General features: G+C 38.7%; 1 protein-coding gene across 1 annotated transcript in view; it reads right to left on the bottom strand.

The window, feature by feature from the left end:
- The window catches only part of LOC110049563 (WD repeat-containing protein 36-like), a 15,524-nt gene extending 1,417 nt beyond the window's left edge, over positions 1-14,107 (bottom strand). Inside the window, exons 1-22 of the mRNA XM_089286979.1 lie at positions 13,927-14,107; positions 13,776-13,803; positions 13,549-13,649; positions 12,968-13,082; positions 12,533-12,665; positions 11,707-11,761; positions 11,288-11,420; positions 10,605-10,780; positions 9,986-10,106; positions 8,571-8,636; positions 8,387-8,467; positions 7,352-7,497; positions 6,835-6,949; positions 5,266-5,348; positions 4,657-4,739; positions 3,961-4,069; positions 3,022-3,101; positions 2,326-2,433; positions 2,025-2,128; positions 1,370-1,539; positions 709-828; positions 205-295 (exon numbers count right to left, since the gene is read on the bottom strand). Coding sequence (XP_089143105.1) covers positions 205-295; positions 709-828; positions 1,370-1,539; positions 2,025-2,128; positions 2,326-2,433; positions 3,022-3,101; positions 3,961-4,069; positions 4,657-4,739; positions 5,266-5,348; positions 6,835-6,949; positions 7,352-7,497; positions 8,387-8,467; positions 8,571-8,636; positions 9,986-10,106; positions 10,605-10,780; positions 11,288-11,420; positions 11,707-11,761; positions 12,533-12,665; positions 12,968-13,082; positions 13,549-13,649; positions 13,776-13,803; positions 13,927-14,073 — 2,365 coding nt within the window. The 5' untranslated portion in view covers positions 14,074-14,107. The remainder of the gene's footprint in view (positions 1-204; positions 296-708; positions 829-1,369; positions 1,540-2,024; positions 2,129-2,325; positions 2,434-3,021; positions 3,102-3,960; positions 4,070-4,656; positions 4,740-5,265; positions 5,349-6,834; positions 6,950-7,351; positions 7,498-8,386; positions 8,468-8,570; positions 8,637-9,985; positions 10,107-10,604; positions 10,781-11,287; positions 11,421-11,706; positions 11,762-12,532; positions 12,666-12,967; positions 13,083-13,548; positions 13,650-13,775; positions 13,804-13,926) is intronic.

Below are 14,107 nucleotides of genomic sequence, written 5' to 3'. Positions count from 1 at the left end.
ATTTTTTTTTTCATTTCACAGCTGCTTTTTTTCAACTGCTTAACAACAACAACAAGCTTTATTTCCCCTTGGTCTTACAGGTCTTAAGTTGCGTATATAGCTGCAATGATCAATCATGTCTTCGTATCGTTTGTGAAGATATGATCTTTCATATATTCACTTGTAAAGCAAATTCTTGTTCCATCGCAATGGTCAACTACTTACAATTTTCAGCGCTCGTACAATCCTTTAAAAGCTTTTGAAATTCCGAGTCCGGTTGAAGCTGAGTCATGTTCAGTATCTTGGACTTGACCTCCTGTGAAAGCACAGTAAGGTAAGCAAAGAGAAAGTTTTCTCTCTCAATAACACAATATCATAACCTGGCCTGGACTTGAACCCAGAGCACTCGATCAGGAGTCCAAAGCCGGCGCTAAACAGTTACCAACCGAGTCTTCCATACATGTATGTTAAGACACAATGCAATAATATTCAGCCCATATGTGCATCTTGAAAAGGGTCTCTCTGCAAGGGCCCTCCAGAACACCAAATGTCACGTCTTGGTGGACCATGATTCATGTTGCCCGCTATCTCTTTCTTTGTTACCCACAGATACAACATTATCTTTACTCGTGTTTGACAGGGAGATGACAAAAACGCATTTGTTGCTTGGTTGCAATGAAAACCAAATACCAGAGAGTAATATAACTTTGCCTGGCTGGGATAACTCACCGTGTCATCTGGTTGATCTTCATCAGTTTGAAGAAATTTAGGAACTAGTTCTTGTGTGGTGGGTAGAAAAAACGGCGCAGCTTTTGGTGCTTTGGGCGGCTCTTTTGGCTTGTTTCTTTTCTGAAAAAGAAGTCAAGGTTATCCTGGTCACCAGCGGCGGTTTTCCAACGTCTCTCATAAATCCAAAACTAAAGTTATCGAATCTGGCCAATCACAGGACAAGTAGCTACTATAATGCAATGAACCAATCACAAAGTGAAGCACAAAGCAGGCAACCAGCGTCAAGCGCGGGAAAAATGAGCGTGAGCTGAGTCGCCATTGGTTGCGAAAACCGCATGAAAGCTCTGATTGGTCAGCCACGTTGCACATGTTTTCTGAACCCAATTGCAGAGCTTGACAAACTAGTTTTGCTAGTCAATTGAAAACTGCTCTAAATTGTTCCCTATTCAGTACTTATTGGCAAAAATTGGGTGGTGCTCTTTTAAGCCGACAGCACAGAAACAGCATCACAAATAACTGGACCACTTGCCTAAAACAGGGAAAATCCTAAAACATCTCTTTCTGATGTTCTAGTGGAAGTTTAAATTTGCTAACAAGAGGCACCTTAGTTCTGCATGGGAGGGGAGGGTGGGTAACAACAATGGCTGCGAAATCAAGTTACCTTTATGAGTTCTAAGCTGGTAAGATGTCGCCATCTTGATTGAGGCAAAAGAGACAATGTCACCAGCTCATCTGATAGTTGATCAGGGCTCTTATAACTTGCCGTGTTGACAGCAGCAGGGGTTTTATCCTCTCCACCTGTGGTCGCTGATTCCTTTTCGTCACCAAATTCTACAGAATGTGGAAAATTTATTTACATGCATTTCCCCCGGATAAGCTATTATTCAATTAATAAGTTATTTCTTCAATTTCTAGAAGGTTTTTGCTCAGTTCAACTGAAACCTTTAGATGATTAGCGATTGGCGATTTATTTCCTACAGGTTTGTGCGTCTTGAAAAGTTTAGCCTAAATTTGTCAAGTTCGTTGTTTGTAATCCGGGTTAATCTTCTCCATCATCAACCATCTTTGTTCCTTTATGGTTTATTATTATCTCTTTGGTAGTTTTCTATCTTAGTGAACTATTATTTTCGGTTTTCTCCAATTTAAAGGTAATTTTGTACATGGCCAAAATAACTCAAAATACCGTGACTGAGCTCTGTTCAAAAGTTATCAAAATCGTGAGGTTTTTCCAGAACAATTTTACAAGAAATTCTCAGAGCTAGTGTTGATCTTAAACGTCTTTCATGTTACATGCACAATCTGTCCCCTCATCTTACCTTTGTCAAGCCCAGTCCCTGTACCAGGGAGTTGTTGAACAGATGGCTGATAGTCCACAGGAAGAGGAATCAACGATACGTCATCATACAGTGTTTTATTGGACCTGACATGTAATAAGATAAACACATTGGTGAGGATTTTCTCAAGGAGATATTGCTGCCCAGTTTCTAGAAATGTTTGGGCAGGTCAGCCATGAATACAGCAGCATAAATATCGAGTCGAAATCAAGCTTAAGATTTTTCAAGGGGGCCTATTTTCAGGGAGGTGCTTACTAACAGAATTAAACGGCATATTACTTACCATAAATACACGCCAAGATCATCTACATGCGTGGTGACAAGGAAGTCTGCTATTGGCGACATGGCCAAACTGGTTACAGGTGACCCCAATAAGAAGCAGTCTATAAGTCTGGACAAAAAAACATCGCCATAAGATGGTGCAAAAAGAAGGGCTTTTCCACCATACCCATTTATTTACCTGGGTGGCGAAAGGCTCTGTGAGAGTAAAGTGTCTTGCCCAAGAACACAACACACAGGAGATAAGCGTAGTCTTTATGGGACACCTGACTCAAACGCACACAGGTGATCCCTGGCCATATTAACAAGTTGGTAGTATTAAGGGGATTTTTTTACGACAAAGATTGACTGAAAAATTACATCGATGTTTTGAAGCCATCTTGACTTCAATATCAAGTTATTATAAAAGTCATTATTAATTGTAGCCACATTTGTTCAACAAAAGAATTGCAGAACTCCTTCTTCATTCGCTACTGAAAATTTCCGAACATTCAAAGTGGAATTTTTGGTCAAGTGGAAATCGCCCTGACATGCTCTCCTATTTAATTGACTGAGCTCTTCTTCGGGCCAAAGTGAAAAGTTGAATTCTTAAGGAGGAGCTGTACAACTTTTAAACAAAACAATCATTTCACTTCCACTTGAGATCGTCTAGATGAGCATCACCTACTAGCATAAATCTATAACATAGTCAGTTCCTTACCTAGCAGCTGGTAGATTCCAGGTCCTCACACTCGCATCCATCGACGCCGTGATTAACCAACGGGAGTCTGGGCTAAAAGCCTGAATAAGAAAATGGAGTTACCAACAATTTCAAAACAGATCACTACTAGAGATCTACAATTTTGCTTCAGACTGCTAAACTGTGAATGTATGTGAGTAACAATGTGGAATGAGTTTGTAGGGCTAAACCTTTGTGTGGACAAGCTGAACTTAATAAAGATAGAGAGCTGGGGAGAGGTGAGACTCACTCTCGCCCTTGGCCTCGCTAAGGCTTTGACACTTATTGACGAAACTGGGTCAAAGGCCAGGAAAAAAGTTTACCGCAGTTTCACGATCAGTGTAAAATCATTAATAAGGCTGTACCGCAGATAGGGATGCAAATTTTGAGTTTTGCATCAAAAAGGGATTGAAACTTTGAGGACCTTAGGGGTAAAACAGCGCTGAAATAAGCCAGTTTTATTAATCTGCTTCGGATATTTACTGTACATTATCATTTGATGCATTTTTTCTTCCTTTTCTTTAGCCGTGAGCCCACCACATGACCTGCAAATAACTGCCTACAAATAATGCTCTGCTCTAAATGTTTTTTGCTGCAAATAATGTTCTGTTCATGCGAGATTAATTTAATTACGCTTTTGTGTGAAAATGGCAGATTGCTTCCCTGAACTGTGAGAGAGTGATTTAAATATGGATACAAACTTAATGATCGAATGATAAAACAATTATCGAACTCGGTTATCGCAAAATATCGTGATTTGTCAGTGTCTCGCAGATCAATTATTTGTCGCAGCCTTCAACTTATGCAAATAATTGATCTGCTGACAAATCTCAATATTTTGCCCAAGCTCGTCCAATAATTAATTATTCATTACTGATTCATTACACGGGTGTACTATGTACCTTTACTATCTCCACTCACCATGTCAGTAATTCTGTTCGTGTGTCCACGGAATATCCTAACAATACGCCTCATATCTATATCAACAATTTGTATTTCGAAATCGTCTAAAGAAACTGCCAGTAACGAACTGCGTGAAAAATAGAAATAAAAACATACATTTTAGATGATTTAAACAGACGATACGGTATTTCCTCTGCTGAGGTCCCAAAGCACTTATTTCAATTTTCATCCTTCCTTGCAAGCTAACAACACCTTTAAGTTTACCCATTTATTTCTGGAAAAATTTCTTGAATAATGCCTGTTTCTCATTGGCTAAACGTGTTTATGTCTTGGGCAAATCTTATAATTTCTCGCGGCGGCGGCGCTTAATCAAGTAAATGGCGGCATCTAAAAGATTCTGAAGCCAAACCAAAGGTTCTATTTATGGCAAAATGTCATTGGAGCACTTTAAGGGTTTCCCATTTCCCGTTCTCCAATTAAAACACAGCAAGAGTACTCCGCAGACAGTTACGCCAACATTACGCAAGGAGAATACCGCATGTTGCTGAGCAACTTCGACAAGGGGGAACCGGGGGCTCAGTTTATTCCCAGGAGAGCGAGACAACAACAATGGGAGGTTTTTGTGCTATAGTTGAGCTTCTCAGGGTAAAAAGGGTGGAAATAAAGTGCGTGGCCCCATATAAGTAAATTGCTGTCTTGTAGTACAAGTTTTACCTGTCTCTGTGTAATAAAATCTGGGTAATGGGTACTTCAAATGTTAACATCTGAAGGAGTTTTCGAGTTTTAAAGTTCCAGAACTGAAAACAAGAAAACATGAAGCGAATTAGGTAATATGTTTCTACGCAGTACAGTAAAGACAACAAAAGCGAGAAATGCGGTTAAAATTCGCCAATATAAAGACGAAATTCGATAGGAAATCCAGCAATTTCAGTTTTTAATAATAACCTCACGCATATTACAGTCCTTTTTGCATTTTCTAAAAGCTAAAGATATAAATAGTTGCCTGAAATTTCCCACGGGAATTTGAGTGACCAGTTCTGATTTGAGCTTAACCCAGTTTTCAAAGAGGTTGAAATAGGCTGAAAAATTGAGTGCAGCTAAAGAAAATTAAAAGGATCTGTTTTCCAAAAGAACATGGAAAAAAACCTAAATGCTTAAACCCAAAAAGATTTTGACCTACATTTGTACCGTCAAAATTCCATGATCTTCATTAAAAAATTAACATTTACAGTTTTAAATAGTTTGCTATGCCATTTTAACAAATTTATATCATTTCTTCTTCCTTCAGTTTTTTTCTTAGCACCGATCATTGAGGAGACGTACCTTTAGACTGCAGTCAGCACTGGCAGTAATGACTTGTTGATTGAGGCTGTCAATAGCCACGCCTCTCACATGACCATTGTGAGCTGAAATCAAAATGAAGGAAAGATTTGAATGAGTGGATTAAAACCGATAATACATTAGGTAAGGAGGGTAGCGAGGATGGAAAACATGGCAAACATGGTGCAGGTGGAGAGGGTCTCAAGGGTGCCGAGAATGGAGAGGGTGGCAAGAATGGAGAGGGTGGAGAGGGCAGAGAGGGTGGTGAGGGTGGCAAAATCCAAGTTATTTATCTGTTTTTTTTTTCATATCCAGCGAAACACCTTGTAACAATTAAATGTTTTTGCTCGGTCAATTGATTAGTTTAGTAACACTTCTTTATGTAGTCTCAGTACTACAACGTTAATTTAGATACTGTAATATGTGTTGTAATGTGTTTGTAGCATTTAAGGACAGTGCCTACTAAATACAATGGTTTTTGTGCCAGGTTAGGACCACCCAGAAAAAGTAGATCTTTGCAAGGGCTATTGGAATCCACAAAGAAAACTGGGGGTAGCTACGCATTTTTTCGAGATAATTAGCCTTGATTCTGAAAAAAAAGAAGAAAAGGATATTTCTTAACAGATTTCCTTAGAATTTGCCTTTACATGCAGAAAAGCAAACAAATTTTATAAAGATCTTAAAACTGCATGGTGAATGGTAACATAAAAACCATTTTTGATATGTTTTTAATAACAAAATCATTGCAACAGCGCTTTTAGCATCTCTGACAGCCTTCCTTGGGGTCAGCTAAAATACAGTGTAAAAACCTTTTGCTCACAACCAGAAAAGAAACTAATCACGTGTTGAATAGGCTTATCACTTCCATATCATAACATAAAATTTAGGTGTAACCATGCGTTTTGGAAAGTTATTAATCTTTTTAGAAAACTTTTACGGTGCCCGTTACATTTTTTCCTGTCACCTCTCCAGTAAGTAAAACAATTGCATTTCTCGCACTTGGTAGCATAGTTGATTCCGTCACTGTCAACCCTAGCACACACGTGGCACTTAAACCATGCCTTGTGTGATGCGCAGAATGTGTGCACACTATCAAAAGTAGGCACCGTCCTTAAATTAAAAAATAAAAAAAATAACGCAGTATTGATAGCACAGGTCCTAGCCCCTGTCGTTCACTCCTGATTTGTATTGTCCTTGGTAGTCAGCAAGAGATTTTCCCCTTGCAGAATATGAACGGACAGAAACCTTGAGAAGACATAATCTTGGCAGTGTGTATGTTCCATATGCATAATTTCCTTCTGTTAATTACCGTTTGTCAAGACAGATCTTGAATTTTTCTGTGGAGTTTTACATTGATTGTCGCTCATTTTAAATTTAATAACACACTGAAATAGCAAACATGACAATTTTACTTTTTATACCAATGTTTGTACCTTGATACTTTTATTTTCCTCGTAAAGGTATGTAACATGAAATCCTTGTTTTGAAACGCATGGGGACCAGGGGGGCGAGGGGGCAAAGAGGGTGAGGGGGGCCAGGGGGGCGAGCAAAGCTTTTGTAAGAGCAACCAACCTTTTGGAGTCCCCAGACATCCCCTGTGAATCCCTGACTGAATGTTAAACATGTCCACGTGACCATGGGCATCCCCAGTAATGGCAAAGTTACCACAGGAACTCATGGCTGTAGTCTGCTGATACACATTGTGAGAATTTACATGGTGTGGGTATTCATCTTAATTCAATTGCTTTTTTCCTTACAACTTGAAGCAGTCGTTTTGCCCTGAAAACATTTCAGGGTTTGAGCTGACTGAAGTTTTGATTATTTTTTGTTCTTTCAGCATACCAAGTGAAAAAGATCAAATTGTGGGCACAATGAAATTATTATTTATTCATTTCCTTTTTCTATTCATCAATTAACCATGCATTAGTTCATTCACTATTCTGTCTGGGTGAATCACCATTGGACAAAACAACTGCAATTCTTAAGCTACACGTACATGTCACTGACTATGAGCTTCTCATAGAAGTTCAAACTGGCTTAATCTGGTCATTTTGTCATTTCCAGATAGGAAAACAGGAAGCATACGCACCATAACAGGTCCAGCCTTGTTGTCAGCTGCACGTGACTCCAGGTGATGTGTACCAATGCACTTTCTTTGAAAGCTCCACGTCCTTGCTTGCTTATCTCCTCGGTGACAAGTCACTATGTTGTCCCATGCACTTTGACGAGCTTCCTCTACAATACAGCAGAATCAATACTCTTTCAAGATCTGGGGGTATGTACATGTAAGGCACTGACAGTGATTTTAACTGCACATGTTTCAAGGCACATTTTTTTGTAATTGTTGTTGTGATTTACACAGCAATTTCTTTGTATCTATACAATACAACACCACAAACCACAGCACATGACAACACAACAGAATAAAACACAACACAACAAAACAAAACAAAACAAAAAACACAACAGATAATCACCTGAGTGTGTAAAAAGGTCTATTGGGTGTTATGTTTCAAATTTTCACAATAATTGTGAAAATGGTACCACTTAGGGTACGTGCTCCTTTTAATTGAAAAGCGCAGGATAGTATAGGCCTGGTTGGAGTCACTGTGTTGTGTACTTATAATTTTTTTTTTTTTGGCAAGACAGTGTGTACTGTACATTGTGCCTGTTTCCACCCAGGGGAATGGACGGATACTGGAAGCTGTTAGTGCAACTTGACAAAATGATAGGGGAAGGAAAAGGAATCTGGGATAGACTGTTGCAGCATCTATCCAGGATGGGTAGCAATTAATGCTATGGCAACTGGGATAAGCTCACATGGTACAAGTGGGCCAAGTGTAGACTTCTGTACATTTTCAACCTTTATAATTTGCCTAGCTCCATAAGTGGGCAATGTGATTGGCTAGCACCATCTTGCCCACTCAGGATTACTGGCTGGGTCCGACAAGAAAAGTGTTCTTTTTCCATATACTAAATCCTTTATTGACCAAGCTTGTTCAGTAAAGATGACTGGATATTGGCCTTGTTCTGTCGACTCCATCTTGATCCATAAACATGCAAAAAGAACTTGGCCAATATCCAGCCATCTTGACCTCACACTCAATAACCTATATTTACGTACCAAAAGCAAAGTCAACAATCGGTGCTAACTTCAACTCCTCCATCTGCACTCCTCGATTCTTGGATTTCTTTGTCAGTGAACCTAAAAAGGATATGCAGACACATCAAGTTAGAAAACACTTTTTAGTCAACATGAAACAGAGGTGATTTGTTACTATGTGCAAAATGTTGAATACATAATTTACCTTGAGATAATTCACAGCTTCGTGCATCTTTGATAGTGGATATAAACCTCAAACTCCTGTCCAAACCTTGTAAACAATGCACATTATTGACGTTAAATATTTATGCTTGTTGTGTCCCTTAAAATACCAGTACAGTCAAACCTCCTATTAGTGGATGTGTCCTGTTGGGATGAGAATTCAGCTCATATCCCCCAAAATAGGTAACCTTTATATGAAGTTTACATACTTTTTTAAACCAGATACTCTTAGACCTTGAACAACTTAAAAGAATATTTCATGAGTATATTACAAAAAGGTCAATTTAAAGACAAAAGCTGATTCCCAGGAACATGATCAGCATACATTTTAAATTATATTACAAGCCTAAAGGCCGGTAAATTCCATAAAAGTTTCTCTTTTTCCAGAGGGCAAATCTCACAAATCGAAAAAGTCTCTCATTCCTGTCTGTAACTATAAGGCCTAGGGCAAACGTCAAATCTTAGTTGAATTTAATTCGTCGAACCTATTAATTTTGAAATAGGCGCATGAATGATGTGACATTTGCTGCAATTAAATTCGACTCAATTGGTTAAACTCTAGCATAGGTTCGACTCGCCAAGTCGGATAATGCGACAGTGGTTCGGCGTTTCAGCAAATGCCGCTCTAAACACGTGCTGAACTCAATTTATAAATCATGCAAATTACAAAATAATTGATTCAAATGTGATGGACTGGGCAAACGTCACAAAAATACATACTCCTCCATCTGCCAAACGCTATTTTCCCCCCTGACGAGCACGCGCTGTACAAAAATAACTCATTTTACCTTTAATTTACCACATGCCTTTGGTCTGTTTTTTATGTTTTTATAGTACAACCTCAAGCTGTAATGATAACTATCTATTTCTCTTCTTTTTTTCTTTGCCCCTTGTCGTCACTGCATTTGTTAGTAGTGTAAGTCGTGTAACTGTGTTTGTTAGTAGTGTTGTTATGACAGGGACCTAAAGAGAGCTGCGATGGGTCTACCGTTGTCTGAAGAGAAGATTTTTGGCATTTCGCTAGCAAGTCCTAGCAGTAACTAGTCGCACATCGAGTGAATAGGACAGGGACACATGCTTATTCCCATGTTTTAATGAAGTGCAACTTGTGAAATAGGATCGACGCAGGTTCGACGTTTGCTACCACGCTGGAATTAAGTCGACTCTTTGTCGCACCTATTTTTAATTTATTCGACATGACTTGGAATCAACGTTTGCCTTAGGCCTAAGTCTCAATTTTCAACTCTTTGTAATAAAATCACCAACTTGACTTCATAAAGATTACTAATATGATGAACATACTAACTTTCTTTTGAACAGACTTCTTCATCTTTCTCTTAATCGTATTAACTTCCATGCATCTATTCTACATCTTACTACGGGATAACTGCAATATACCTGCACTAAGAATGTCAACTCCACGGCTGCCATAGAAGCGCACTTTAGTGGGTGGGGCACTGTGACTTGAGCGTGACCTCAAGAGCCGGCCACTCCCATCAGGCTGGTCAAATATCCACACCTAATATTAAATAAGAAACATTAAGCAGAAGTATGTTGCCAAGGAAACATGCATGTCAAGCCCCCTTGCTATATGACCTCAGAATCCACGCATTTCTTATTTAGAACAAGTGGGGAGATTTTGTATACATAATTTAGAAGACATTTCTTTCATTGGTAATTTTGTTACTAGGGGTATGAGGGATGTGAGGTAGAAATTGTACATCAATCACTGTTGGGGCAAGCGAAAATAGGGGATGGGCCAGGGAGGACAAGCACTCTCCCTCCACCCCCCCCCCCCCCCCCCGCGACCTACTCCTGTAAGGATCTAAGGGACAAGGGAGGAAAATTCCCCCTCTTCTCAACAACCATAATATCAAGATATTCAGGTATATTTAGCAGGCCACTCATAAGCTGAGTTAGACTGTATATCCTTGAGTTTTAAAATTAGTGATTCATAAATATAATGAACAAATGGATTATATAAGCCAACCAGATTTATAACGAGGAGCAATTTTACCTTTAAAGAGTTATCAGGGCCGTTGGTGACCAAGAGGGGTTGAGAAGAAAGAAATTTCATGCCGCAGACAGAGCCTTTATGAGCATCACGCAAGGTACTTGAAAGTTGACGTTTTTCCAAGTCCCAAAGGGCAATATGGCCTTCTGTGCTGGCTGAAGCCATGAAAGGGTTACCATCTGCAAAGCATAACACAAAATAAAATTAAATTAAAGGAAAAAAATATAGTATGGAATTTGCTTTTAAGTGACTAGATATTCCATTTTGACTTCCCTGTGGCACCCTCTTTGCAAGCCTTAGTAAAGGCAAAAATATTATCATTGGTTTATGTAAACTACATGTAGAAGAGATTCCACTCCACCAATGCTGATCCATTGCAGGGTTATCTCAAGCAATTAATTCCCCAGAACTCATTTATAGACCTGAGTGGAGAGAGGCACTGCAAGAATGAAATGCCTTGCCCAAAAAACACAACAGCTACAATGATGCCAGCCTGGGCGACCTGGACCACTTAATCTGGGTGACTTAAGATGGACTGGCAATCAAATCAGGGGGGGTTAGCCATTACATGCATGGTCATGCCATGCTATAGAAATCAGAGGTAGGATCTGGCAGGTCACTCCTGATCAATCAATTTGATTTTTCAAAACAGACATTAACTTCAACCTTTGTTGTAGCAATAATACCTGTTCTGAACGTCAGAGCAGTGACTGGGCCCCAATCTTGATGAAAACTCATAACAACTTCATCAAACTTGAGGTTATGGAGGATGATCTTGCCACTCTGCAAGCCCACACCTACTACATCCACTGCGGGAGCCTGGTGATACAAGAAATATCTAAATGGTATCAATTTCATTGTAAATCTGTAAACCAATTCAGTCACAAATATTTGTGACATGGTTGCTTTATAAATTCTATTTTTGTCATGAATATTTTCCAGAGGCACTATTACTGAGATATCTTTTAATTAAAAGCAAGTCCCTACATCATCTGATGTATTACTTGATCCTTTTCCTTGGTTTTATTCTTGATATAAATTTGAAAATGAAAGGAAAAAACCAAATGTTATCTTAAGAAGCAAAACGCAATATTATTATACTTACTTGTTCGACTGATATTATGGACTCTGACCATCCAGAAAATGTGTAAATGAGTTTGCTGGATAAGACATAAATTAACATTGATGCAAACTAAATAATGACAAACACTGATGTAACATATTGATGAAAATACATGTACACAATGACGACAAAATACAGAAATCCAATCTTTACACAAAATAATTATTTCTCACAAAAAAGGAAAAATTATTAATACATACAAGAGAAGATGCAATACTGTTTCTAGTCTCTGCATGTTACAGAAACTGGAGTTAAGTGTTGGTGTAATACCAGTCAGCCAGCTTCACTTATTGACAGACTCTATATTCCTTTTACATAATTATGATGCAACAGGGTCACACAATATCTATTTTCTGTTTATATCAGTACAGTGAAACCACACCTTACAGTCAACTCATGAATATGGTCACCTCATCATCACAGCCAATTATTATCACCCTGGTGAAACATGCATCCCTTTTTTTATAAGGAAACCCCATTAATCCGGCCATCAACCACATTTCTGAAATCCTAATACTCTCTTTTATTTAAAGCACCCGCAAAATGTCATGGCAACGAAATCTTTCTATGACTTGGTTAATGGCATAAGAAGGTGATTAAATTATTGACACATCTGTCAGGAAAAAGTGTGGACCTTGCCTAGTACCTGTCTGGTTTCCTCCAGCCCTTCACAGTCAATAGATTTTGGTGACATAACAGAGGTGAACAGCTGGTGAAAGCTTCCTTTCCTCTCATAGCACATTGCCCAAAATGCATTGACTGCGACAAAAATAATAGAGGCCTAAGAAGTAGGCAACTGTAAACCTACTTTGTTTTGATATTCCAAAGTTGCATCTGGCTTTGTCGACTACACAGTAAGATCTTATTCAGATACGTACTGGGGTGCATCAAACATGTGACGTAAAAGTTTTGGGAATTAAACTCCATCTCAAGGTATAATTCTGCAAATTAAAATTTAATTTTGATCAATACAGTGTCCATGTAACACATATGACTTTATTTGCACTACCTTGTTACTATAGCTACACAACTACTGAATTAATTAGCATTCACTTGGTATTGCCATTTACAATAAGGAAACATCGTGCCATACATGTAAACCTTACTGGGGTTCTGACCTTTCTTCCTATTTGAAACTTTCACCAGACTGAAGGTTGTCTTTCCTTATATCCTAGACTTTGTTTTGAAGGGGTTTATCATATAAGGGTGCCACTGTTTCCTGTAGACACAATATACTTTGTACCTGTTGTTTCAACAATCCACACTCTGACTGTGCTTTCTTCATCAACAGAAATTAAATGTGAACCAAATGAAAAAATAAAGTGGATGTTACTCTTGTGTCCCTCAAATACAGCCACCTAACAAAAATAACATACATATATCTCAAGAAAAACACAACCACATAATCTTAAGCAGTAAATAATACACTGCTGGTATTAGGAAAGAAAATCTAAATTTTGGGCTGCTCCAGAAAATATCCATACTACCCCTACAGAAGGGATTGGAATCTCCTGGGAGTGGTGGTGGGGGTTGGTATGACCAAATTAAAACATTTAAAGAAACGTGAGAAACTTAATTATTCCAGAGGGTGGGAGTTCCTTACAAAACTACACAATGAAAACCAGTCAGAATTAAATAAACATACTGCCTACATGCAATTTTTATTCACAATCTTGAGATGTAGAACCTCCTTACACTGCATAATACACAGTACCACACAAAGTACGGCTCAATAGCTTTAATTTGATTACAACGATCGTACACACTATTGTTTTATGTATAAATAAAAAATAGTACCAAATTTATGTAATTTTCGAAACAAACCTGTTTTCCTCTTTTCCAGGAAATAATTTGATTTCCAGAACCTGTGATCACCAAGTCTCCATGCGATAATAAACATGTTATTTCACCAGATTTCAGCAATCCTGTGAAAGTACAGAAAAGTAAACGTCATCTACTAATAACACAACACCACATGTAGGTGAAGTTTAGATGCAAGCATTCTGATGGCACAAGAATTTTCCTTATTCTCAAGACCACATCTAACTTACCAACAAAGAGCAGGTTTAGCTTGGCACACTGCAAAGTAATAAAAGTAACAAATCTCACCAAGACCCAACAAGAAAGGCGATCTACCCAGGCGATCTACAAACTTTCACGTGGAGTAAAGCTGAGTTAAGAAACGACAGAAAATTGACCTACATTATAGACATGAAAGGCCAATCCGACAGCAGTAGTAACAAGGGTCTCTGTTCCTTGTGTTTGTAAGGTCAAGGGAACGTGGTTTGCCACAAATCCAAGAGCCCGAAATGGACAAAACAGTTGACTTCCAGCAACTGCGGCCGCCATGTTGGATTTAGCCACGTGCGGAGTACCGCTGGCC

Source organism: Orbicella faveolata, unplaced genomic scaffold (assembly GCF_042242905.1).
Source record: "Orbicella faveolata isolate gen_17 unplaced genomic scaffold, um_ofav_v1 contig_14, whole genome shotgun sequence".
In the NCBI taxonomy this organism is placed as follows: domain Eukaryota; kingdom Metazoa; phylum Cnidaria; class Anthozoa; order Scleractinia; family Merulinidae; genus Orbicella; species Orbicella faveolata.
Note: the sequence above shows the minus strand (reverse complement) of the source record. Positions and strands in the feature narration are given on the sequence as shown.